Source organism: Protopterus annectens, chromosome 13.part0 (genome assembly GCF_019279795.1).
Source record: "Protopterus annectens isolate FY-2018-M chromosome 13.part0, PAN1.0, whole genome shotgun sequence".
Lineage (NCBI taxonomy): Eukaryota > Metazoa > Chordata > Ceratodontiformes > Protopteridae > Protopterus > Protopterus annectens.
This window is the reverse complement of record NC_056747.1, coordinates 94,788,163-94,815,640: the sequence shown is the minus strand read 5'-3', so window position 1 is coordinate 94,815,640 and position 27,478 is coordinate 94,788,163. Positions and strand designations below refer to the sequence as shown.

General features: G+C 39.6%; 1 protein-coding gene across 1 annotated transcript in view; it reads left to right on the top strand.

Annotated features, from left to right (window-relative positions):
* ABHD8 (abhydrolase domain containing 8) overlaps window positions 1–27,478 on the top strand; it is a 182,598-nt gene that overhangs the window by 141,305 nt on the left and 13,815 nt on the right. The window contains exons 3-4 of the mRNA XM_044090656.1: window positions 20,008–20,178; window positions 27,006–27,222. Coding sequence (XP_043946591.1) covers window positions 20,008–20,178; window positions 27,006–27,222 — 388 coding nt within the window. The remainder of the gene's footprint in view (window positions 1–20,007; window positions 20,179–27,005; window positions 27,223–27,478) is intronic.

Here is a 27,478-nt window from a genome sequence, read left to right as displayed (position 1 = left end):
TAACTAAGCAACAGAAAGGCAGACACCACAGAATTCTTAAAGACACACTGCATTATGCAGTAAATGGTTTTAGTAGATAGGAATGATTAGGTTATAATTTAAATTTTTCCAGAAAAAGCAACAGAATGGTTAAAAAAAACAGCTATGATCAGTTCAGAGTTCAGATTCCAGTCTTACTAAAATGGAAGTAAATGGACTTGTGTTGTAGGTACGTGTGTAGCAGAAACAGAAGAATGAAGCATTACAGCTATCCAGTAAAGCAATATAAAAATGTGATTGGTGGTAAATCCTGCCTCACAAGAAGATATGTTGCAGACAAAATGGTGTGATCTTTTCCAGGTTATTGTTTTCAAAGGAGTGGAATTTCTACTCAGAAGCAATTCTTTTGTGAATAAACTTTGCTTTTTTTAAAAAAATAGCTCATATTATATTTTGTCTGGTAGCATTGGTAAGATGTGAGAGTTAATGCATCATGAGGAAACAGCTTACATATAGAAGTCCCTGGTTTGAGTCCCACAGCCTGTTTCCAGAAACGTTCAAGGATTTCTATTTGTTTCATAAGCTGGGTAGGTGGCAGATTTTATCAACTGTGAACCTGTTTTGGCCATCTGGCCTACAAGAGAATGCAGTGAGAATTTACAGCTATATTTACGTAAAACAAAAGATAATTAGAAACATGCTACTCAGAATAGAAGATTAATCGTGGAATAAAGAATACAGCTGTATTAAACAAATAATAAGCATCTGGCTGATTCCTATTTTTCTGCAATACTTTTTTATGTTGTGAAATCAGGCATACAATAGTTTGCTTCTTTTGTTAACTCGATGAATTACTTCATCTGTCTATTGCCTTGTAGCTGCTCGAAATGAGCACTTTGATTTTGTAATTGGCTTTGTTTGCAGAAAGATACTTTTAGAAATAATCTGTTTTCTGCAAGGCTTAGGTGGCTTCAAGTACTGCTGTTTAGCAGTGCGTAACTACTGTTATAATATAAATTACAGAATTTCATTTTCATAATTAATTAGGGATGGTAGTCCTGCATTTGAGGTGTGTTTCAGCATTTCATTTTCAATACTGTAGATTGTTTAAATAGTTGCTAAGCCACAAAGTCTGCTTTTTACAGAAAACTTGAGGTTTGTGCAGTTGTGCATACATTTGTGTGCATGTGCTGAACAATGTAATAATGTATGTCTTAGGATTACAAGCAAGGTGTTACACACAGGATATTCCCTTACATTTTTTGAGTATTTGTAAGATACCAATATCCATTACCCTTAAAAGATTTTAGCACATTTAAGCATTTAAATGCTTAATTTGTTTTTATTTGTGCAGACTATACACGCTGAAATATTAGCTTTTTTGTGCTTATGTTTATCATTGCTGTACTAATCCTGCAGTGTATTAATTTTGCCAGTGTAGCAGCAAAGTACTAATCATAAAACTTGAAGGGTATAATCTGCTAATTGTTTTCTGACATTTTATTTCATATGTGTAATGTGTCTGCAAATTCTTACTTTGTAATTGCTGTATGTTCCCAGGCTGTGCCAAAAAATGTTCTAGAAGGAAATCACACCCATAAATCATAAAATGTTAACAGGTAAAGAAATAGTGTGATAGAAAGTGTACACAATGAGACAAAATGTTTATTATTATGTACTGAATACCACAGTGCAGACATCTTTGGATAGGAGAGAAATAACAAAGGTAGTTTATCCTCTCCAAGGGGATGGCTGAACGGCATCTCCCAGGACACGTGCTCCATTTTCAATACTCAGTGGAGACCACAGATGGCATAGAGACATTTGCCCACAGAAGGGGCTGGAACTTTTAGAGATAATGTTATTTGCGGAGGCAGGTGTGAGTGCCTCGCACTGCCCCATTGCATGCACACCATATGTACTCTCTCAGGGATACATATGGAGCAATGGGATATAAAGTAGAACTCTGTCTGATGACCTCATGAGCTGTCACCCCATAAAGGAGAATGAATGGATATATAGTTATAGCAGAGCTGGCACAAATGACCAGTATGCTCACAGGAGAAAAACATTGACAAAAGGGACATTTTTTGCTTAAGACTGCTAGTATTGTTTTAAATGGCCTGAGAGAGAAACCAGGCATTCATCCAGCAAGCCAAATAGAGGTGAAAGAGGTATAACTTGTGTGCACACACCTTCAGGACTTGGCTACATCTGCACGTAACTTTGAAAGCCCAGCGTACCTGCCCTTTTCCAGCAAGTCAAATAGAGGTGAAAGAGGTATAACTTGTGTGCACACACCTTCAGGACTTGGCTACATCTGCACGTAACTTTGAAAACCCAGTGTACCTGCCCTTTTCCAGCAAGTCAAATAGAGGTGAAAGAGGTATAACTTGTGTGCACACACCTTCAGGACTTGGCTACATCTGCACGTAACTTTGAAAGCCCAGCGTACCTGCCCTTTTCCAGCAAGTCAAATAGAGGTGAAAGAGGTATAACTTGTGTGCACACACCTTCAGGACTTGGCTACATCTGCATGTAACTTTGAAAGCCCAGCGTACCTGCCCTTTTCCAGCAAGTCAAATAGAGGTGAAAGAGGTATAACTTGTGTGCACACACCTTCAGGACTTGGCTACATCTGCACGTAACTTTGAAAACCAAGCGTACCTGCCCTTTTCCAGCAAGTCAAATAGAGGTGAAAGAGGTATAACTTGTGTGCACACACCTTCAGGACTTGGCTACATCTGCACGTAACTTTGAAAACCCAGTGTACCTGCCCTTTTCATTACCATTTTCACATGCAGTCTGGCCCCAGTTTATGACATAACACAGTTTTATAATGGCCACACTTGTGGTAATGTACAAGTGGTCAAAGTGTGCATCCATCACAGAAGGCTCTGCAACAAGAAATGTCCCTTTCTTGAGGTGCAGTGACCTTGGAGGGGCTCACATTAAGTAGAAAGTGCAGCATTCTGGATGGGTGGAAGCTTTGCTGCCCATAAGAAATACTTGTTTTTAGAAAGTGATCAACTGCCCTGATGAGCCTTTTTCATTCAAAATAATCCTTGGGATTTACAAAGGGCTCACCAGTGGCTGTACCATTTTTACCACTGGCAGTGATCCTTTCTTATTTTATAGACAGCTTTACCACAATGATTTTATGCTGTGATTAGCTATCCCCACAGCTTTCCAGAAATGTTAATGATGCATTCCGACAGAGTGGTAAGTGATAATTAGTTAAGTGATTTACACAGCCAATTAGTTCTCCAAGTGATTCATAGAACCACTTGCCTGCATAAATCAGCTTCAACATTTATGTCAATTAACACTGCCAAAAGTTTGTATTCACCCATTACTTCATGATCATGGTAGAGATCGAGTGTTGGGATGGTACGTCTGTGTTCACCCATTACTTCATGATCATGGTAGAGATCGAGTGTTGGGATGGTACATCATGGTAGAAATCGAGTGTTGGGATGGTACGTCAGTGTTCACCCATTACTTCATGATCATGTTAGAGGTTGAGTGTTGGGATGGTACGTCTGTGTTCACCCATTACTTCATGATCATGGTAGACGTTAAGTGTTGGGATGGTTACAGGAGAGGTACTGCTGGGGTGGAGTGGTGAGCATGATCTCCTACAGCAGAATGGCTCCTGGAAATGCTGACAACACTTATTTTTGTGACTTTACTCAGTTTGTATATTCTGTCCAGGACAGGAGAATGGACTGGAAATCTACTATTGCTGCTTATAGAGGACTGGCTTCACAGTTTTGGCCCTATTTTCTCACTAACATGCAGCATAGACCCCCCCCCCCACCTCCATGGTGATATATCCTTCAAATACCCTGCCATCCACACTGCAGCACTGGCTTACTAGAGTAACAGTGGTATCATCACCCTTGTTTGCATTATTACTGATGTGCCCCCAGCATATCCCTAAACTCACCACACGTGGAGGGGAGGTGAGCAAGCTTCCACCATATTTCTCTAGTCCTCTCCTGTGCAGCCTCTAAAGGTGCCTGAGCCAATAATCATACACTGCTTACTTGGGTTATGATCAGGACCTTATTCATCTCTGCCAATGGAGATGGTTTCTAAAACTAAAGCAGTGTTATCTGGTACTCACAAAAGACTAAATGAAGTAAACAGTAGTCTGAGCATTCTAGCAACTGGAGGAGTGAGATCAGATGTAGTAGATGCATACAAATACTTATAAGCGTGGTGGACACCTTCCTCACTTTTTCATTGCACATAAGCAAAAGTTTCACCAAACCTAGGGCTATTCTGTTTTCATGCCACAGCATAGGCACTCTTCTCTACAGAGACAGTAGGAAATCATTAGCCAATAGTGTTTTATTTGCTACTCTGAAGTATATTGTGACAGTTTTTGCAGGCTGTTTAACAAGCTACTCAGTAAGGTACAGACACTACAAAACAAAATCTGTTGTTTTATAAGTGGAGCTCCATACAGGAAATATACCCATGAGTCTTCGTCTTAGGGCAGATGTTTGCCCATTAGTTAGCAATCCAAGTCCTAATTCACACTTTCATGATTTGCAACTTTGCAGCCATATGCAGAGGCTTATAAAGGAATTGCTCACAACATTCAAGTTCAACAACCATGACAAAGTATGACTTTGAAAACCTTGTTTACCAGTTTCTGTAGATTGTGATATGTCAGTCTCCAGATCACTTGCACAGCTCTCTCAGACCTTATTATTTTCTGTGTCGTCTTATCTCCATTGCCTGCTGACCCTCAGCTCTGCCGTGACTCAAATTGCTAGTTCATACCTGATTGGGTGACAGGCTGTCATCCGGGTAGCAATTAAGGTTATTACAGTCATGGCCCATTATCCCTCAGAAGCCTGATGTCTACAGAACCCCACAATGTCGATCCAGTAACTCATATGCACCCCAAATATGGAATTTATTTCCATAATCATAGTACATTAAGGTGTTCCCTCCTCCCTCAAGCTTTACCTGAAACCTTACAGTTGTGCTTTTGTCATGAAGCCTATCATGTGTGTGTGGGTTCAGTCGCAGTTGTGATAAGTGAATTATTGTTGGAGCAGTCTGTTCAGATGGTCATCCTTAGAACAGCAGCATGCAAAACATATTTTTGTGTTGTATCTCGTTTGATCACATTATGTATTTCCCTGTATGTTAAAGTGCTTACAATGTTGTGTTCTTTTTGCATTTTGCCTGTTTGTTATTTATTAACTTTTTGCAACAGTGTTTTGTCTGAAGTGGTCGCTATGGTCCAGTCCTCTTATCTATATAAAAATTAAAAACTAAATAAATCCATAAAGCTTTGCTACTTTCATCCATGTGGATTTGCTACATATTTCATATTTTAGATAGCTTTTATCATGAACAATTTTATTTCTAGGATTCTTCAAAGCCTAGAATTCTGATATACAAGTAGTATCATTAAATTAGGAAGAAGTTCCAAGGTGCTACAGAATTCCAGCCAAAATAACCCACACTGTAATATTTGAATTTCATGTTTTAGTTTTTTGACTACAAGAAAGGAAACTGATAGCAATTTCTTACAGCATTTGATATGCAGATGATATGATCTTACGTTACTCAAAGTGATTACAACAAAATTTGCACCGAACTATCATCCACTCTGAAATGTACATGCAGTTGGTTGGATACTGATCAAAAATTAAAGTTTGTGAAAACCAAATATTTTTAATAGAAGGGTACAGTTCTGTTGGGGTTGTCACTGTGTCTCTTAAAGCAGCATGGATCCCCTAAAGTCCCAGCTTACCTCAATTCTTTTACATCTAAATTGCCTTAGTCTTTACAGATAATTGTACGCAGATGGCCTAGAGTAGGTGCCCCATTCTTAAAATTTACAATGCTATAAATTCTGTCAACTCCTTAAAAAGACTGGTCTGCATGTTAGTCCGTGTCTGTCAGCAATATAAAGTATGACTGCAAACATTAACTTTAAAGTGGCCTCTTTCCACCTGCACACCATTTCCTTGCTCTTTGAAAGAGTATCGCTACTATCTTGGACCTCTTTTAACCATCTAACAACTCAATTTTCTTTATATCGCTCTGGACCTTGTTTGAGTCCCAAACAAGAGCTAGAGCACTTCTGTGATTCTAACAGTGTGTGCATAATTTGACTTTTATTCAGTGGTGGCTGGTGACTTCAAATTAAAGGGGGGGCTGCAGGAAACAGCTGAGTGGGTGGGACCAATGGGAATGGGTGTGGCCAACCAGAAAGGGGTGGGGCTATGTTCAAAACCACAACTGGAACTTTAATTAAATACGCTGCATGGGTGCCAATCCATCATTACGAGAGTCCAATCAAGACAAAATGAAGTGTAGAAGAAAAAATATTTCAATGCATTGGCTACATGACCGGTTACTTAATATCTAGAGGGAAGCACAAAGGTTATGAGGCATGAAAAAATAAATTACTTTTTAAATACATTACTGGAATGCCAGTCAAAATCAAGTATAAAAAAACAAGTAGCACTCAACTGAAACACTTCTCTTTGCTCTGCAGTTCTAATTATAATGTATATTTAGCTTTATAAAATTATCAAGTAACATGCTGAAAGTAGCAATCTCTGTGATACCCCCACTTGTAAAAAATATTTCTTATCCAAAAAAGACCTGCTGCCTGACAACAACTATTTACTTGTCTCATGGGGAAGACCTGATCTAAGTAAAAAATGAACAGCAAACAAGAAACAAGCTCAAGATAATTTGCTTAAAGGATTACTGCACAAGTTATGGACCACACATGATAGACTGGTAGTTTAGTTTACGGGTAAAGCCTGCAAAGATGACTGCAAGTCTCCAACAAATGTAATGAGCTTCTGAAAATACTGTAATCCTGTCCTTTATTACAAATACTGTCATATGCATTTCAATACCTAAAGCTTATACATTATCTAGTTATGTAAATATTCTGTGCATGGCAACAACAAAAAGGCTTTCAATGTTGGTAATTCTTTAACAGTATGCTTATTAAAGCTTACTTGCATCTTACAATCTCTGACAAGTTTACCTGATGGTCATTATAGCATTGCTACTTAAACACAGAGCAACAGGGCACTGCGACAGCATGCATTTTCTGAATAATAAGAAGCATAAATCAACAGTATAAAAATATGACAGAAAACCAGAACATTTTGCAAAATCAAGGACAGATGAAAAGCTTCAGTCGTACTTGTGTCTACCTTGGATGGGGGAATACTCTGCACACTTACACTGCATAACTGCTCCTTGCCTTGCTTGGACACATCCAGAGTCACTACATGGGGGAGTGGGGTGCAACAAGTATGTCATGAAATGTCTCTGGGTCTGCGACCCGACGTGATGTCTCCCTCATACCAAACCTCCTGCAGAGCAACAAATCAAAACACAGCCATACAACAAAGACCCAAAAATAAGGACAATTTTTAAATTTTAATTTTAAATATTTAATGAATATAAAAATAATGATAATAAAATATTAATAGAATTTTGTATTCTGAAGGGAATGAAAAATAAAAAACAAATATCTGCCATCCATTTCATTATTTTTTAATGATTTCTTTAAAACCAGCCAGAGAAAAAAGAAAACTGAACTATTATAAAATTGCCACACACCACAGAACCTGTCAACCTGTCAAACACAAACACACATTTTAATATTAGTACTGAGCAGGCAGCTGACAAAAAAAATAAGAGAATGCACATGCATTTTAAAAATAAAGTAATCTATAACTCTGATCATTACATTTATTTATAATTGTAAACCCTCTTTTTTCTTCAAAATTGCCATTTTTTTTTGGGATTTATTGGGGGAGAGCAACATTTTGAGCCAAAATTGGGGACAGTTGAGAGGTTTGGATATTCCTAATTCTATAAAGTGATTTATTTGTACATACCTCTCATCCTCTTAATGCAAGAAATCTGGACAAAGCCAAATATATTGGGGGAACATACAAACAGTACTAAAAATTGCTCTTGTATAAACTTAAAACAGTTGATAGAATAACAGGTCTTGCTTTAGCATGCATTTTTACAAAGGTTATGATATCTGAAACTCAATGTCTGTCATTATTTAATGACTTCATTCCTAAATGATTTGCCAGAAAACCACAAATTTTATGAGGAACAAACCAAAAATAAGAAGCAAAAATCTATTCATTCTGCAAAAATCTGGACAGCTGAGAGGTATAGTTCAGCCGGGGCTGTCTTTGAGTTTGCTGCCCTTCCCCCCCCTCACAAAATCATGGTAGAGTGGAGCCTCCCCCCTGCAGCCATTCCAATATCCCAATCCTTGGTTATTTCACCCCATTTACTATAAACACTAAAGTGCTTACTGCTTTACTTCTGCGATGATTTGGATTTCATTTGAAAGTTTTAATTTGCGTTTTACAGCACAAACACTAATAGATATCTGCTAAACAAAGCAATGCAGTCTCACAATGAAAAATAGACTTAGCATTAAAACTTCTCTGCCCTTGAAACTCACATTCATTGAAACAGCATTGAAACCCACATTCAAAGAAAATACATATTGCCCATGGCAGATAAAGATTAACTTTGGGCTGCTTTCAGATCATAGGCCCCTTGCACACGAAACATACACGTGCTCTTTATACACCTTCATGATTGTATTAAATTATATTCCTTGTACAATACAGTACAGTTGTTAGAGGGCATTTTAAGTTTATTGTTTTGAAAATTTTTCCACCAAACAATGAAACAAAATGCATGCACCAGTAGTGACAAAACTGCCCAATTCAGAATATTTCCTTCATAAAAGTCTACTCAAACTTCTACAGTCCACCAGTATCAGTAAATATGCACAATCTCTGAAGAAGTAAAAGTCATTAAATAATTCCACATTAAAGAGATCTATAACTAATGAAGAGATTACTGCTAGCAAACAACTTTATATTTCATTTTGTCATCCACAAGTAAAATGCCTCTTGTCCTTGAGGAATAAATTGCTAGTAATATTGCAATAGGGAATGGATGGCAAACTGATAACAGGTTCATAGTTACTAGGTATCTTAACAAAAAAGGACTGCAGCATCCGCCCACTTTACAACACAGCACAGTATCAGCAATGCATCTACCTACTGTGGGAGTAGAACCCACAGCGTTCTGCATCAAAAGCAAGTACACTAACTGTTGTGTTATTAACAATGCAACCAGACTCAGCATAAGCAGCACTAAACTTTTGTTCCCCTGCAGCTCTTAGCTCCTTGTAAAATCTACTCGACACTCAGCTGTACCTCTGAACTTTGCAGCACAAGAAATCTGGAAAAGCCAAAATTTATTGGGCGGGGACAAAAGCCCAAAAACCAGGGACACATTTTAAACATTGCTTGTATAATGTTGGAAAGTTGCTAGAATAAAATGCTGTGTTGCCACCATACATTTCACTGCCAAGTCTTGAACTCAGGACCCTGTACAAAACAGTCAGAGCAACATGCCACTATGCCACATCAGCTGTTTTGTGAAAGAGAGGAAGACTGAAACCTAAATGGCTACCATTTAGTGAATTCAGTTCTCACCATAGCTGTCAACCTCTTAGCACAAAACAGCTGAACAAAGCCAATAATGGGGGAATACAGCCCCCATACATATTTAGTGAATTCAGTTCTCACCATAGCTCTCAACCTCTTAGCAAAAAACACTGGACAAAGCCAGTAATGGGGGAATACAGCCCCCAAACATATTTAGTGAATTCAGTTCTCACCATAGCTCTCAATCTCTTAGCAAAAACACCCGAACAAAGTCAGTAATGGGGGAAGACAGCTCCCAAACATTTTCAATGAATTCAGTTCTCACCATAGCTCTCAACCTTGGCACAAAAAACCTAGATGAAGCCAATAATGTGGGAATACAGTCCCCAAAATAGGGACAAATTTCAAATATCCATCTTATGAACTTAGAAAATTGCTAGAATGAAAGGTTTTGTGTTACCGTGTACTTTCTGAAGAATATGAAGTCTGAAATTTAAATGCCTGTCATTTTTATTTATTTAACATTTGTTAACCAGGAAAGTCTGACTTGGAACAAAATCCAGTTTTCAGCAGAGGCTTAGTGAGAAACACTCCAGACATGTCTTTGTAAGATAGGAGGACACCAGAGCAAACCCACACAAACACAGGGAGGACATGCAGACTCCACACAGAAGGCACCCCAGCCAAGGATCAATCAAACCAGAGAACCTGTAGCTATCCGGCAACAATGCTACCACTGCACTACTGACTGTGTAATGAAACAAAAATACAGAAACCACAGATTTTATGAGGAACAGAACAAATATGAGGCAAAAATCTGCAAATTTTTTTTACAAATGGTGGTCGGTAGGGAATTCAGGCTCTTCCCACCTGCATCCAAGGTACAGGGTTCAAGCCCATCACCATGTATCCTGAGTTCTCTCTAGCCACTAGTATATAGCAACTGGGGCATTTTACACACACACACACACACACACACACACACACACACACACACACACAGACTGAATTCAGTGAGTATTTAGTCTATCCTCAGTAATGTTCATCTGCGGTATCCTCAATTCAGTGAGTGTTCTCAGTTCCCCGAGTCCATGTCCCATTCAGTGTTCCCGAGTTCATCTGCAGTATCCTCAGTCCAATGCAAGCTAATGGCTGGTTTCCCTGCGAGAGTGTAGGCTCAACTGTCCTCCCGGCTGGTTTCCCTGTGAGAGTAGGCTCCAGCCTGCAGATGATGCAAGTCTGTTCTATGCAGTCGTCACCGCATCGACTTCTGGGCATCTGCAGGACAGAGATGCCTTTCCCCCCTATCTGGACTGCTGACACAGCAGTCTGGAGTTCTGTGAGTTCCAGGAACTCCAAGCATACATACGTGGAGTTCCGAGACTCACAATTTGTTTTTTTCTTCTTTCTAAAAGTGGGGGGCTGCAGTCCTGCAGTCCTATAGCACGAGCCACCCCTGCTTGTCTTACTATGCTGGGGTTTCCTATCTGAAGGGATAAAGCTGCTAAGGGAAATTCAACATCTCTGTCCAGAGGCCTGTGTCACATACTGGAGGTCCTCAGTCAGATTCCCAAATGAGAGCTACTATTATCCTTTCACTTTTGTGATTCTTTGTATATCTCCCGTCAACCTTATTTCCTTATAGTGTTTGTGTTCATTCATGATGCTATTGCTAACATATTTAACTGTACTTTGTTTATGAGCTGTCTTTTGTAAAATTAAAAACTGTATTCAATAGTACCCTTTTGCATCTGTGTTTTTAAGTATATTAGCTCCCACTCTTATAAGTATTGTGTACTGACAAAGCCATGCCACAGAATTTTGCTGATGTGGCCATGGCATTCGCATGTCCTTCAGGCCTCATAAAGGTCAGGTTGGTATCCAAAAGTCCTACAATGTTCAAACTCCAGAAGGAGGTGTCTGCTGCTCACAGTACTCAAGGGGGTTAGATTCTGGACAGCAGAAAGCCTACCACAGCTGACTGGGAGATCTCAAACTAACCTAAGTGGAAAACTGTATGAGAGTTAGCAGAGTCAGGCAAAGTACTCAAATCCATTTTCAGTATTCTTTATTTTACTTTCTTTTGCATCTTGGTAACAAAGTGGCCCTTTTGGGAAAAATAAAGATACTTTTTAGGGCAGAACTAATAGTGCAAGAAGGTTAAGTGGCTTGCTCAGTATTACACAGAGCAGGGGGCTTGTAAGGTTACTCCACTTTTTAACAGTGAGATGTCAGCAGTGTGGAGAGGGAATTGTGAATTGATGATTTAACTGAGAAGCTGATAATCCCCATTTACTAATTTCTGTAATGATTGTAATGTGTTAAATTTAAAAATGGCCTTCCTTTGGCATATGTAATTTTTTATATTATTTTTGTTCGCCTACCGCTGTCAACAACTTCAGGATTCCAAATACTTTCTCCCATTGAGCCTAACCCTGCAACTGCCAATGCCTCAGTGGCATCCTGATGTGACCTGCACTGAGAGGGGCCCCATACCTTGGAACTGTTAATTCATAGGAGTCTGTGCTGCATGGCAAGATAAGTGTGCATGTTGCCAGGCACTGGAGGGTCGAACAGGACAGGTAGAAGCCATGACTTTGCAGTTCCACAGTAAGGGTTCTGCATTCACTAACCCCTCCTACCAAGCTGACATCAAGCATTAGGTTGGGTAAGCATTGAGGAGTGGTCTGAAGGAGTGCCTGCTCCAACTCCTTAGAGCTGCCCACCTCTTCAGCCATCTCATATGCCCAGCCCAGCAATTTCCTTCAACTTAACTCCAGCCTATAACAGGTCTTAATGAGAGCTCTGTCCAACATCCCTTCCCCCAAGGATAGGACAGCAATACTCCCTACCTGTGCTGTGAAGGCACCTTAGACACTAATCAAACTTTCACTGCCTTGGTTGTATGCAGACCTTTATCCATCTATGCCACAGGTGCAGGCTAGGTATATAGTTTTGCAGAACTGTCATATACTTCCATTATTGTTAGAAAGTCAGAGATCAAAACATTGACTTTGAAATACACAAAGATAAAAGGTCAAATGTCAGAAGCTTGACCTGTACTATACATATGTATAGCCTTAATGGACTGGTGACTTTACACTGTATATCTGTATAAAAAATGTGTATTGCGTATAGGCCATAGTGTAAAATACATGCTGATGACTCTGGCCTCAAGCAAGTGGTTGCCATCTTATTCTTTCAGCCATCTTGCTGTAACAAATGTTACATGGTGTCAGAAGTGAAAAATAATGTTTATGTAGTACAGAAAGTACATTGTGCCATAAATATCTGTCAGTAAGTTGTTTTGGTTTATTTAGAAATGACTCAAATGCAGCCACCTGGTAAGCTCAATCTCTTCAGTGTAATTTGTCTGAGAAGGAGAAGTTGTAGATCCATAATTTTATTTTGTTTTTGTCTGAAAAATTACAGTATCATTAATTTCTACATGTCATAGTGGAAGATCCCCTGAAATGTTATGGTACATCTGAATGTGGAGTGGGAGAAAGAAGGAATATTGCAGCTATGAGACAAACATTTCAGAGTAATTATGAACCAGTAAAGAAATGTGCCATTTATTCAAGTCTTCTTCACAAGGGCTCAAGATCCCACAGCGTCTACTGATGCTTATATTACTAAATTAAAGAACCGAGCCTAAATTTGTAAGTTTAGTAAGTTGCATGATTTGTTAGTAAAATATTACACATATTACAGCAGAATCATGAAAATTTGTTACTTGTGTTGACAATTCCTGTTGAGAATGTGCACAAAAATGAATACATGGTAAAAAGACAGAAAAGATGCATCCAGCAAGTAAGTTGGAAACTGGGGAGGAAAGCAATATTAATAATCAAATGGAAAGTTTAGATTAGACATTTGGGCAGAGTGCAGTGCAATATTTGTTCAAAGACTCAAAACAGTGAGGCAAAAAGAGAACAACCTGAAGCAGTCATTGCGGAATTTCTTAATGTAGCTATCATGTAAAATTGAAGTGTGAGAGTGAATCATCATCCCCCTTTATCCAATTTTCTACATAGGGACAGGGTGTTGTGTCAACTGTCACCATCTCTTTCTGTTCAATACCACTCTCCTAACTTCTTCGAAACTCATGCCTGATTGTCGCAGGTCTTTAATCACACTATCCATCCAACTCTTTGCTGGATCCCCTTGTCTCCTCTTGCTTTCTTCCTGTCTGTCCCAAATTTTCTTCACCAGATTGTCTTCTGCTTTGCTGCACATGTGCCTGATCCACCGTAATCTGCTCTCTTTGACCTTTCCTGCAGTTCTGGAGCTACTTTGGCTACTGCTGTTATGTCCTCATTTCTAAGTCTTTCCCATAGTGTGCATCCTACCACCCATCTCAGGCCCTTCACCTACATTACCTCTAGCTTCCTCAAATGGCAGTGCCTTTATTGCACAGATTTCTGTACCATGCACCAGTACTGATTGCGCCAATGTTTTGTTCACCTTACTTTTCAGTTTCTTTGGCATTCTTCTGTCAAACACACCTGATGCACTGTGTCATTTGGCTGCAGCCCCTCTGATTCTAGCTTTGACCTCCGCATTCAGCCTTCCCTTCCCCCTCAACTACCCTTCACAGATACTTGAAGCTGTTAACCTATTCCACTATTTCCCTTTTATCTCAATTCTTAGCCTCTTCTGATTCCTCCCATTTGCTGCCATTAAAGCTGTCTCATCTGCACTCATTTCATCTTTGACATTGACCGGAGGTCAGGATCGTACCTTGTGCATCGAAACTGAAGACTGGAACCATTATGCCAACTGGTTATGTGTGAATGTATGAATGTAGGATTCCATTACATATAACTGATATTGTAAATGTACCACCTGTATTGGTTTGCTTGACTTGAGAAACTTGGCATGGTGAAAATTCGGTGTGAATGGGGAGCTGGTGTGGATCAGGAAGCATTCAAAGGTATGCTACAAGAGTAAGTGGGCTTCTTTACTGGCTTGGGATTTTATCCGATGTTTATTATGTTGAAACAGCTTTGCCATGCCCCAGGGTAAGATTCTGTATCTTTGTGGGTTACATGATGAAAACAGATATGAGATAGAAACAGAATGAGCCCAATGAATGGGTCAATAGTATAATTACTGTAATGAAGATGCACAAAAGTTTTATTTGTATAGATCCACAAGACTTGAATAAATCTATGTAAAGAATGCATGATCCAACTTGCATAGGTGAAATGTATTTGTCATGCCAGGAGCAAAGTATTTTTCTATGTTTGATACAAATCAGGCATTTTGTCAAACGAGGTTCACCGAAGTAAACCACAAGCATTGAACATGTAATTCCTCTGTGGAAAGGTACAGATTTCACAACTTCCATTTGATCTTTTGCCAGTACCTGTAGTGTTTCAGAAAGCTGTTGCACAGGTAAAAAAGGAAATTAATGATATTGGTAATATAGGTAATGTCAAAGGAAAAACAAACTTCAAAATTATCAATACACGGCAGGTTAAGGCACTTTAATCTTGCAGCAAGGAGACTAAAACGTGCTAATACAGAGTTTGTCTAACTAAAATCAGGAAGTAAGGTTATTTTTATACATTTTCTAACAAGACATTGCCTACCAAGCTGACATAACAGATCACAAGTTTTAACATCATTACTTCAAAGCAGCTGTTTGTCCATGATTTTCTGCTTGCACTATCAATTTTATGAAAAACTTCCTAAGAAAAGCAACGTGGCCTTGGTGACCACCGGTTAGATACAGTTTCCCACTATGTTATGTTACCATTCAAGGTACTATAGCTAATTCGAGCACAAAGCAAGTACAGATTCTTCAAGCAGTCTTTTGTTTCATGTATCTCTTCTTTTCCGCAGCTGTGCATGTTCTCATAACACGAACAGAGCTGATTGTTCATATTCAATCATATTATAGAAAACAGTATTGTTCTATTCATACCCTATTCATTCATTTTCCTGACCTAGCAGATAATCACCTGCTTCTCAGTACATTTCCAAAAGGCATAAACATGAATTTTGCTGTGCTAGCAAATACTAGGTCAGGGTGCATCTTGTAGTTTCAGAAAGCATACTGTAGTTTAAAAAATCATCTTATAATTTCATACAGAATTAAGCTGTACATAAAATAGAATGAAACGTGTTAACTCTTTTAGCTTCTAATAAGCACTAAACATACATTAATACATATTTTTCTAACAGGTAATGATACATGTATATGGGACAGACTAAGGAACAAAATGAAATGAGACTGGACAAGTTAAGCCAATATAGCCTTAACATGTAAAATTAAAGTTACAGAGCTAAACAATATAGGCCATGTCAATGTTATGATGCTTGAAACCAGACAGTGAGAAATTAAGAACCATAGTGCAAATGTCTTAGTCTGAGGTTAAACAGTATAGTGTAAAATTTCTAAATATATATATATATATATATATATATATATATATATATATATATCTATAATCATTTGAATTAACATTTAATTCTTTAGCTGCAAAAATATTTTTTTATGAACTGCCTCCAATTAGATATTTTTATGCAGGTAGCTAGCATCATGTAAAGGTTTCTCCATTGCTACCAGTTCCATCCTTAGGTTAAAATATGTCCACAGATCAAAGTGACCAACTGTCCAGGATTTTTCAGGGCAGTCCCAGTTTGGAACTCTGTCCCAGAATCCAAAACATTGTCTTTGGGGCACAGAAATGTCTCAGTTTAGACAATTCAGTCTGAATGGTGACCTGGCTTCCTGGGGCAGTCCCCCTACTCTCTCATCCTGAGCAGCTCTGGAGACTTTGCAATTTTAAAGGTGATGCCATTGAGTATGGGGTAAGGTCAGATGCCTTCTCCCTGGCAGGAGCCTTCCAGGCCCTGCTGCTGTCTGTTAGTCACTCCGTCAAGGACTTCCATCATTGAGTGCTCTGCCTGATCCCACTCACCCAAGCAGGATCTCTCCATGCCTCACACCCATCTGCCCGGCACTCCCTTACTGACTTCTGTTAGGGCCGACCCATACAGGCCTCCCCTTCAAGCTGGCCAAAAGACCTTCCCCAGCCACTGCCCCCCCCCCCATGTCAAGAGAATCTGCCACCTCCATGTCTCCTGCAGGCTGCCAAACTGCTCTGGATCTCTCATGCCCTCAGACCCTCTCAGGGGAGCTTCCGTCTGATCCCGTCCACCCCTCCAAGATTTCCCTCGGCCACTGAGGGGCAAATCCGCTCTCATGAAGGCTCTGGGGACTTTGAGGTTTTTGGAGGATGCCGTCTGTTATGAGGTGAAGTTGGATGCCTTCACCCCAGCCGGAGCTCTCCAGGCCCCTCTGCCATCCACCCTGGTGCTTCCTCAAGAACTTCCATCATGGGGAGCTCTGTCTGACTCCGCTCACGCAGGCAGGTGCTCTCCAGGCCCTGCTGCTGTCTGCCCCAGTGCTCCCTTAAGGACTTCCATTGTGGGGAGCTCTGCCTGACCCCCCTCATCCAAGCAGGAGCTTGCCCACCCTGCCACACTATCTGCCTCTCTCCCCCTTCCAGACTTCCATCCCAGAGGGGGCATGGTCCATACCCCCTCACACAGGCAGGAACTGTCCTGTCCCTGTGACTTTCCACCTCTCTCTCTCCCTTCCAGACTTCCATCGGGATGGACCTCCTCCAGGCTTCCACTTCTAACCATTGGAGAGGGAGCTCTTTTCCAGGGTTACATATCTCCTGACTGCTGCCAAATCATGCAGTGTCACACATGCTATTAGAGTCTCTCAGGAGAACTTCCCAGCCTCATGGAACTCTGCTGAGCCACAAAGCCTCAGATAGTCTCTCATCCAGACTTTTGTGCTCCCCTTTGCCTTGCTCCTGGGGCTTTCAAACTCGCAGGGGAGATGGCCCTGGGTCCCTCCATCTCTGTACTTCTTGGGCACACCTCAGTCCCCCCCCTCCCCATGGTGGCAGGCACTGACGAATGTGCATCGCTTCGAGGCTCCTGGCATGTGGCCTCTTGCCTCCTGGGTGGTGCCATTCACATAGTGGCATCCCCACAGTGCTGGGTGAAGGACAGGAAGCCAGCCTGCTGGCCCCAGTGCGAGATGACATGGCAGCCCTATCTCCACTCCTATGGGTCTGGGAGAATGGGATTGCAGACCTGGCTTCCCGGAGCAGCCCTCAAGTGTTCCAGTTTAGGTCCTGTAACAAAATGGTCACCTTGCCACAGATCCAACTTTAGTTACATCCACACCAGTCTGTAGTGTTCTGTGGTATTGAGCCACAGATCCAGTGAAATACTTTTTCACCTTCTTTGTGTATTTTCTTTGCAGAAGAAAACAAAGGAGAAACATTTCCATTTCTAAAGTGAACTATGTGTAAGCATTTAACAAATGTGTCTGTTTTAACTTTCTCTGTAGTTTAACATCAACCAAACTTAATTTAAGGAGTTTTAAAAAGTTATTTATGTTTGCATTTGTTTATCAGTTAAACAGTTGAACCTTCTGTTATGTGGAGCAGTAACCACAGGCTGTTGCTTATACCCCAGATATCATCTTGATGTCTAACTAGGAATCATGGGTAAAGTTTGTCTAGCTTAGAATTAGCACTTATCTGACCTACTGTACTGCCAGGTGGCTCTAATGGATGGGCAGTTCTCAACACTAGCTGAGGTAATACATGGGGTCCCACAGTACTCTCTATTTGGGTTTCTCATTTTAGCATCTTTGTCGTAGATGTCCAAATCAACACAAAGAGAATAAGCAAGCTATTTTTCCTGTGTATATTTCTCTCATCGTCAGCTAGCCATCAGGTAGTCCATAAGCTATGAAGTCATTATTTCAGCACATGGGCAAGAGATGACCAGAAGGGGCTGGCTTCCAGGCAGCAGTGTAGATTTTTGGTCTCATTACCTACATCTCACCTTATCATATTGCTCCCTCGTCAGTTTCGTGAGTGTCTAGCTTTATTCCTCAGACCAGGGCTTTCTATGTTTAAGGGAATGTTCTAATTATCCGTAGCCATGAAACTACCCAGTAAGCCTAATTCTCAAAAGATGCATCATTTACAATGCAGAGTACAGAATATTTACATATAGGCTAACCCCACCCCTGCCAGCTGACACAGTCATATCAACATGAAGGCCAGCAGTGATTTCCGCTTGGTACTTGCATTCTCGGGTACCCCATGAAGACTATGAAAAACTTGCCAGAGCCAAGCACACATTCCTAGTTCACAGTGCGTTTTGTCATGCACCTTCTCTCTCTAACAGGTGCCAGGAATTCAGCAAAATAGACCACTTCCTTTGCCCCCAGGATGGGTACGCAGGCGCTGGCTACTTACCACCATCCTGCCTTGATGGCTGTTCAACTGGTCTTTTACTTTATCTTGTTTGTTGTGGTTCGTAATCAGAGTTTTATTCCTCTGTGCCATGGAGCTGACCCTCTGGATCATGAAGTTTACTGACAGCTGCTAGGTACTTCAGCACATGTTGGCTATAGCCTAGTCCTACCTTAAAAACAATAGACATGCTGTCAGTCTGGGCAAATGCCAAATAATAATCACTGGGAAACAAAGAATTCCTGTCACCTACTGTAACATGGGAAGGAGGAATACTTAAGCTAGGGAATGTGATTAAAGACCTAGGTTTAGTAATAGATGGACATCATTTCTGGTTCACCAAGCTGCCATGTTAGTAAGAAAAAACTATGGTATGGGCATTATGGTATTCCAAGGGATTTCTACTCACACTGTGAATGTCACTGCACCCCTCTACACCCCTCTACACTTCACTAGTATAATTCATCTCTGTATACTCCTCATAAACCACTGGATTTAAGTTGAGAAGATACAGATACAATACATTTTGCTTGGAAGTAGGAGACAGTCAGACTAGCCAGTTTGCTCTGTAAGTGCATTTAACAATTTATATCCCCACTATACCCTTACACTTTTTTCAGTTATCATATGTTACTTTGAGTGCCTCCATATATTCCAACTCTGCACCACATTTTGTTAGTCCATTCCATACACCAGTAACCCTCTCCAGGAATCCTGATATTTTTACTTATTTTAATTTAGTGTCTACTAGAGAAAACAAAGTAAACTGAAACCCATTAGAAGGGGGCATCTTAGGTGCATAGATGAGATAAAGGACTTACCAACAAATTAATGTGATACTTCTTAGAAGGGGTGTCTTAGATGCATAGGTGAGATACAGCACTGGCCTTTAGCCACCAGTTTGTCACTTGTGATAATTAATCCCAGTTCCTCAGCAGCACACCTCAGTGCTTGAACCACTGCACTGAAGAACCTTGAAATTCATGAAGGCCCTGTCATGTCATTTCTTAAACATTTGCCTTACCATCTCTTACTAGTTTGTGATTACTGTCCTGATTATTTGGGACATAGGTTGGCTTCTACCAGCTGCCGTGCAAGATGTTGATTCCTTTATTAAACGTTAAGGTCTCTGTTAGCAACATATTGGTAACAATTGTGTATAACCATTGATTTTTGTAAGACAGTGAAACTACTGGTAGCTTTAATTATTGTGTTTTCTTTTTGTCATGCAGCGTTTCATTTTGCACATTCCTAGCGCATGAGTATCCAGACCAAGTTCATAAGGTGGTGATGATAAATGGAGGTGGTCCCACTGCTCTTGAACCAAGTCTATGTTCGATATTCAACCTGCCAAGCTGTGTTCTACACTGCCTATCTCCCTGCCTCGCATGGAGTTTTTTGAAGTAAGGCAATTTGCTTTTGGAGCTATTAATCTGTGACAGGGTGCATGAGATTATACATGGATAAATGGGCCAGTTAGAAGCTGTTTGATGCTCACTCATAATCAAAGTAACTGAACAGGACTCACAGTAAGAAAATGAATGACATAATTAAACTAAGTGAAGTACATCAAAATGGCAGAATCAGAAATGAATGCATTTATTGCAAAAACTGCATGACATATTTGTATTCCTTTTTATTAAAATGCTTTTTTATTGAAATTGGCTTTGTGGCTGTCTCTCTCTCTCTGTCCCTCTGTGGTGCTGTCACACACTTGCTATTGCTTGGCATTTTTTCTGCCGTCTCACTAAGCCAATTTTAATAAAAAGCATTGCAATAATGATAGAGGGATAATATTTTAGTATTTAAGTAAAATATTGTCCCTGTATTGTTAGTGAGACAATACACACACCAGATCCATTCAGAATAACATACAGATATACAGACATGCTGACACACATGCACATTGCCTTTACCTAATTTTTGAGAAAGTGTTTGTTGTCATTGTTAAGATTTTGAGTTTTACTTAAGATGTAGTAGTAACTTTTATATCGGGAAACAAGTCTCACCAGTTTATATGACCTAAATCCACTGTATGCTTTACACACAACATAACCTGTACGTACTAGGAAACTGTATTGTTAGAAAGTTGTTGTTTTTCTTTTGGCTTTAGGGGTTAGGGGTCGCCACAGCGGAACTACGGTCCCCTAATGATTGCCAGTAGATTTTTGTGGTGCCAGCTTGACACCCAACCTTAACAAAGGCATGCTCATTCACGCATGTCTTTCGATTGCTACTCGACTGTGGGGAGGACATGCAGACTCTACACAGAAGGCGCTTCAGCCGAGAATCGAATGGGAAAACCTCTTGCTGTGAGGCACAATACAATACAGGAAACTGTATTGTTAGAAAGCAAAGGGTATAATCTGTATCTAACAGGTGCACAACTGGCTAACACTGCAGCTCTTAAATCATTGTACACTTGGGTTACACAGCTCTAAATGGACAAGATGAGCATTTTTCTACAGGGTTCTGAATGGACAGTGCCAATATTTCCTTTAAATTTTACTTCAGGCACTCATGAGAAGAGCAGAGTAGCTGAATGGTTAGTCATTGTCAGTCCTAACAACAGACAGAAGTGCCGTTTGAATTAAAGGTACATAGCCAAATGAACAGTGCTAATGTGCCACTTAGTATCTCTCAACAGTACCATGTAAATATAATTATTTTCTTGTACTTCAAACTCCAGTCATGAAAAAGCAGAACATCAACACTTTTCATTAAATACTTGTCGCTAACCCTTTGAGTAATATACCTTTTGGTTAAGTGTACATCTCATTCAGCCGACAGTTGCCTGTACGTGCCTGTTTGCGTGCACATGTGTGTATGTGGGGGGGGGGGGGTAGATGGGGGTCACCTGCTTGAAAGAAATTCTGACCTCTTAACATCTGAACCTACAAGCTGGAAACAGAAAACTGGAGATAAAATCATGCTTGGGAGATAGGGTAGTATTATACCTCTCGTAGTGACTGGGGATTAAAAAGAAACCATTTGCACAATGCTTAAAGATTGTCATCTAAAACAAAAGTAATGAGACTTGGTACCAATTAAAACACCTAAAAACAGGTGCCATATTCTGTGCTCCAAGTGTGTAACCACTGGGTGTTTAAATGATTTTATTGCTGCAGTATTGGTTTATTATAATCTCTGCTCATCATATTACTTGTAAAGTAGTAAGTTACTGGAGCACTAATTAATGGAGATATAGTTACGTTTAGGCCACAGAATATATGAAGTGAGCTGGCTACTGCCTCACAGGAAGTGTACACCTAGTACAAGAAGGTTCATACTTCACAACCACCAAAACGGAATAAGTTACTTCCCTATTATTGCTGATATACTTCTCAACTGATTTTAACTCAAAATTGTCCATCTTAATTCCTCCTAAAAATGGTGAATGGAGAAAAGGTAGTTAATAACAAATAATAAATAATGACAATATTTAGTTATACTCTTATTTTACTTTAGAAAATGTATATTAATTTATATTCTCTTATTCTGTCAATGTCTCAAGTTAATAGTACTGATATTTTAAAATTGTTCCTGACTGTCCATGTTATTTCTGGATTTGTCCCTGATTCCATTGAGATTTGTCCCTAACTGGTTGAGATCTATGATTACAGAATTTTAAGTTTTGTTGCATAATGAATTATCCAGATATCCTAACAATTTTGACACAATATAAGCAACGCAGTATATCTAATATGGTTTAATCCAGGTATACCACATAACATTCGGTATAACTTATTTGATTTCCAAAGTCATTTTTTAACTAGCCAGTCATAGACTACTGTAGGTGTCACAGATATCATTTGAATAACTTTGTCATGGAGACATGTAGCTTTGTTTACTGACCAAGTATTGCGATCCCTGTTGATAGAAATGCATACAAGGCAGATGAGATAATCATGCCTGTTGTATTCTTTAATGAAATAACCTGAATACAGTAGTGCAGTTTTCATGCATACTGAAATCTATACTCAAGGCACACTGGCATAAACATATGGTGAATACATTCCTAAGAGGGTCCCACTCAGGCCTTTTATTCACACTGGTTGAAACATGGTGCTTCCTTTATTGTGATATTTCTTTTCAAATATTATTAATCATACACTGTTATTAGTAGAATGCTTTTTATCGAAATTGGCTTTGTGGCTCTGTCACTTCACCGACCACTGTATGGATGTATGACATTACTATGATAAGTCCCCTCCCAAACACAACAGCGGTGCCAGCCTTGTATTCACATTCCTCCGCCTCCTACAGTAGTACAGCATTCAGTTTATCTTGGGTCGTTTGATGGCCTCATCATACATACCTTCCTCGTAAGGAATCCTATCAGTGACTCTTTAGCACCCATATGCCCTTTATTTCAGTGACATTATAAGTTTAAATATGTATATATGTGGCGTTAGAGTATTTAAAAAGAAGCAGTTTCCTAACAGTCTCTTTCCCTGGTTCACAATAAGTGATGATTCCTATGCTGATGCCTCCATACTGAATCACATAAGCAGATCTCTCTGCAAATCATCTGACAAGAGTGATCAGCACCAGCGCAAGAAAAACAAGCAAATCTGGCTTACAGTGTTGTAGTATGCCTTTGTAGATATGGGAAGTAAAATGCATAAATCTAGATAAATACAGAATTACTGTTATATTTTAATTAAAAAAAAGGAAAAAATAAGTAAAAATATTGGGTTAAAAATGCTTTTTATTGAGTCATTCTAAAAATAAAAAATAAGGTAGAGTGAAAACTTTGCAAAAGAAACGGAGACAAGCTGATTTAAAAAAAAAAAAAAAGAGGTTGGTTTAGCTAATTCCTGGTACGTCATTATCAAAGTCAACAAAACCAACCTCAAATGCTTTTCTGAAATCATTTTGTCTGTTTCTTTTGCCAAGTTTTTTCACTCTTCCTTATTTTTTACTTTTTAGAGTGACTAAATAAAAAGCATTCTTTTTAAAAAAAAAAAAATCTTTTCTTATTTATATTTTTATGTATTTGTTTTCCTTTTATGAAATTTTAATCACAAATTTGCTCATTTTTAACACAGGAACACTCCATTTTGAATGTATGGGAGTAGCTACTAGATAGAAGGTCAAACATAAGTGATTAGGTCTGCCTTTTGCAAAATCTGCTGTGACTGTTTGTTGTTACTTTCCTTATACAACAAATGAATCAACAAGCAGCAAATGCCCCCCCCCCCAAACAGGGATGGCACCAGTAGCATCAGAGCAAGGTCTTATCCTGCCCTCTTAGCTTAAAAATGCAAAGATGGTGTTCACTGAATCTGAAAGCTGTGATAACCATTTGAAATACTGGAGCCTGCTTTAGAGAGTCCTGTAATGCTAAGAATGAATGGCCCAAAAAATGCACTAAAAAATACCAAGTCTGAGATTGGCATTTCTTGGAAGGCCTTTGATATGGTATTCCTTTTTTTCTGAGTATGGTGATCTTGGATTTAGTATATACAAGTTCGGGGGAGGGAGACTCCTTAGAAGTGCAGGGGGCTTGGGCCCTACAAAAACAAGTTTAAAGGAGAAGAGTGATGTTCAGTATTCACTGTTCTGAATTTATTTTTTGGGGGTGATTCAGCACGTCAGCACTCAGCATTATCAACAGTGTAATAGCGAGCTGAAAGTTATGTAAAGAGACACATACATGCACACAATGTTTAAGTAGCTCAGTGGATCTGCCAAATGGTTTCCCTTCATGCATTCCATCTGCTCATTTGTTCATCTTGGATGCTATAGCCAGGCATTCCTGGAGAGGTGAGAGCCCTACTGCCTATTTGTTCCTTGTCAGTATATCCTTATCATATTATTTGTTGTTGTGGACAGCAAGAGGTGGTGGGTAGGGATAGGGCCAGTTTGCTGATTTTGTGGACTTTCTCAATCCATGCCTGCCCCTCCACATTGGTAGTTTGCAGGCTTCACAATCACTGTCACTCGGAGAGTAACGCGCTAACACACATGACATCCTGGTTATGCGGTATGCCACCTTTGCAGCAGGGGCCTGCTAGTCTTATGTGGGCAATCATTCACCCTCCATTAGGAGTTTCTAATGCAGTAAGCTACAGTGTTTTCTTCCTTCAAGGGTGGTTGATTTGGCATTAAGCTGTTCATGCCCATCTTCCCTGGCCCAGCTCGTGCAGTACCAGTGCTGTTATGTGAACAATGGTCATCTGGATCGTAGTAGGAGTTTCATCCCTCCAAGCCGTGGAACTGAAATGAAAGTAACATTTTATGTATCATTTTTCTCACTAGTATCTAGTGGTGCATCAAAAGCATTTCTGCTTCCCAGCATTGTAGCCACTGAGATATCACCATGTGCAGCCAAACCATGCTGCAGGGCATCACATAGTTGCATGAAAAGCTAAGGGAAACCCTAAGCAGTCAGAGGGAAGCCACAGAATACCAGTGATACCTGTTGGTAGGTTAGAGGATATCAGGTAGACATACATGTCAGGCCAATCACAGAAGCCTCTCGACAAGCCACAAGAGAGCATGTGCAGTCACAGGGAGGCTGCAGGTCTTTTCTCCCAGGGAGCCAACAGAAGTCTTTAATATCTTGTTTTTTCTTCTCTAATAGGCCCAGAATGAGTGACTATTCTGGATCACCGTTATGACAAGGCGAATTACACAGAGCATGTCCATGTCACTAGCTCAGTTGGTTATAAATGCTTACCTGAATTCTGTTACTGAGTTTTTCAGTGTTTTTTAGTTATCTTTGGGGGAAGGGGGAATTCATCACTTAATTCACTCTAGTAAGAAGCTATACTGCAGTAGTATAGCAATCCATTGCAAATAGCGGTGTAAAAGACTAAACTACTGTCAAAATCATCTTATTTTAGGCAGAGCTTTTATACTTTTCAAAACTATTTAGCCATCACTGTAATAATTCTTATTTCTAGATTATCTGTTCTGAAGTTAACAGCTGTGTTGCTATATCAACCAAATATATTTTTTAATTGAATATTGCCTATGCAGTACAACAGGTTTTTTTGTAATTTCTGACCATGTGTTAACTGTATCTCACCTAAATTTCATATAGATCTTCTGAAAGGAAGATATGCAAATGATTTAATCCAGGATGCTTTGTGAGAGGCATCACTGGGGATCCGGGTGTTATCAAAATATAAATTAATTAGACCAGTTTATTCTTAATTGGAAAAGATACTGTTAACGGCATGTATAACAGTGGTTGAGTGAGTGCAGGGAATAAAGCTACTCTCCTACAGAAGGATTCCGAGTCATGCTGGGGGTCTCCACGGATTGTAGCCTTCAGGCAGGTTTATCTCAATTGTTGAGTGCTGTTTTTATAGTATTAGATAGAGAATTTAGTGTAGTTGTATATTTTAAAAAATGCAGTGCTCTACTGGATTTAGAGGCTTGTATTACTGCTGCCTTCTGCTTTGCTAGTTAGAGCCATGGTACATAACATTTTTCAAAATGTATTTAATACTTTTAACATGCTAAAGTAATTGTATATTTTAAAAAAATGCAGTGCTGTACTGGATTTAGAGGCTTGTATTACTGCTGCCTTCTGCTTTCCTAGTTAGAGCCATGGTACATAACATTTTTCAAAATGTATTTAATACTTTGAACATGCTAAATTACCCGGAATGCACTGAACAAAAATATTCACAGTGAGACTATTACACCCAAGTCATGTTCTATCATATACTATTCATTAGGCCTACAGACAGTTTCTCTGTACAAGATTGTGTCTCAGTTACCTGTGTGCTGTTGCTTGTTTCATATGGAAGCGATTTATTGGTGCTTAAAAGACTTTTTCTATTCTCTTTAACTGATAGCTCTTTATCTGAGATGGGGCAACCTCAGAGTGAGAGTAATAAAGTAGGCATGGTGCATTTTGTATGTTTTTGGTATATTTACTGCCATGGTGTACAGCAACAGATGTACGTGTCTCAAGGATTTGTTTTCTCAGGCTGTCTGATGAGTAGTTTGGCTGGGGAATTATGTTTTAAGGCATTCAATCTAAAGCAATCCTGCCGGATCTGTTTATTATTAGCCTTCAGTGTGTTACATTAAATGCTGGATTAGGGCTTTTGGAATACAGTGTTATACTACTAAGCACAAACTTTGCATACAAAATGTAACATGGAGATGGAGATTCGATAAATAGGTTTGCACTGTGCATGAAAATGTTTTATCGTTAGCAGCTCTCTCAATATTCTTTTTTTTTTCCATTGCCTTCTTTTCTGCACAGAGCTGGTTTTGCACGTCAGGGAGCTAAAGAGAAGCAGTTGCTGAAAGAAGGGAATGCGTTCAACGTGTCTCCATTTGTGCTACGTGCAATGATGAGTGGTCAGTACTGGCCTGAAGGAGATGAAGTCTATCATGCAGAACTGACTGTCCCAATACTGCTGGTACATGGGATGCATGACAAATTTGTTCCTGTGGAAGAAGATCAGAGAATGGCAGAAGTATGTCATATCAATTTTCTTGTGCTTTTTTGTGTGTGTATGCATGATTTAAGGGGTCTGCTCATATATATGTGTGTATGCATGTTTTAAGGAGAACGCACCACATGCTGACCTCAGCTGCAGAGTTTGCCTAACACTCACCCATTTTTATGCACATTCATTCACCATTACTTCCATCTTAGAAGGGGAGGGAGGCAAAAACTAAGTGGTGGGGTTCCAGAGTGCAATTTATTTTTTGCCTTGTTCACTTTGACAC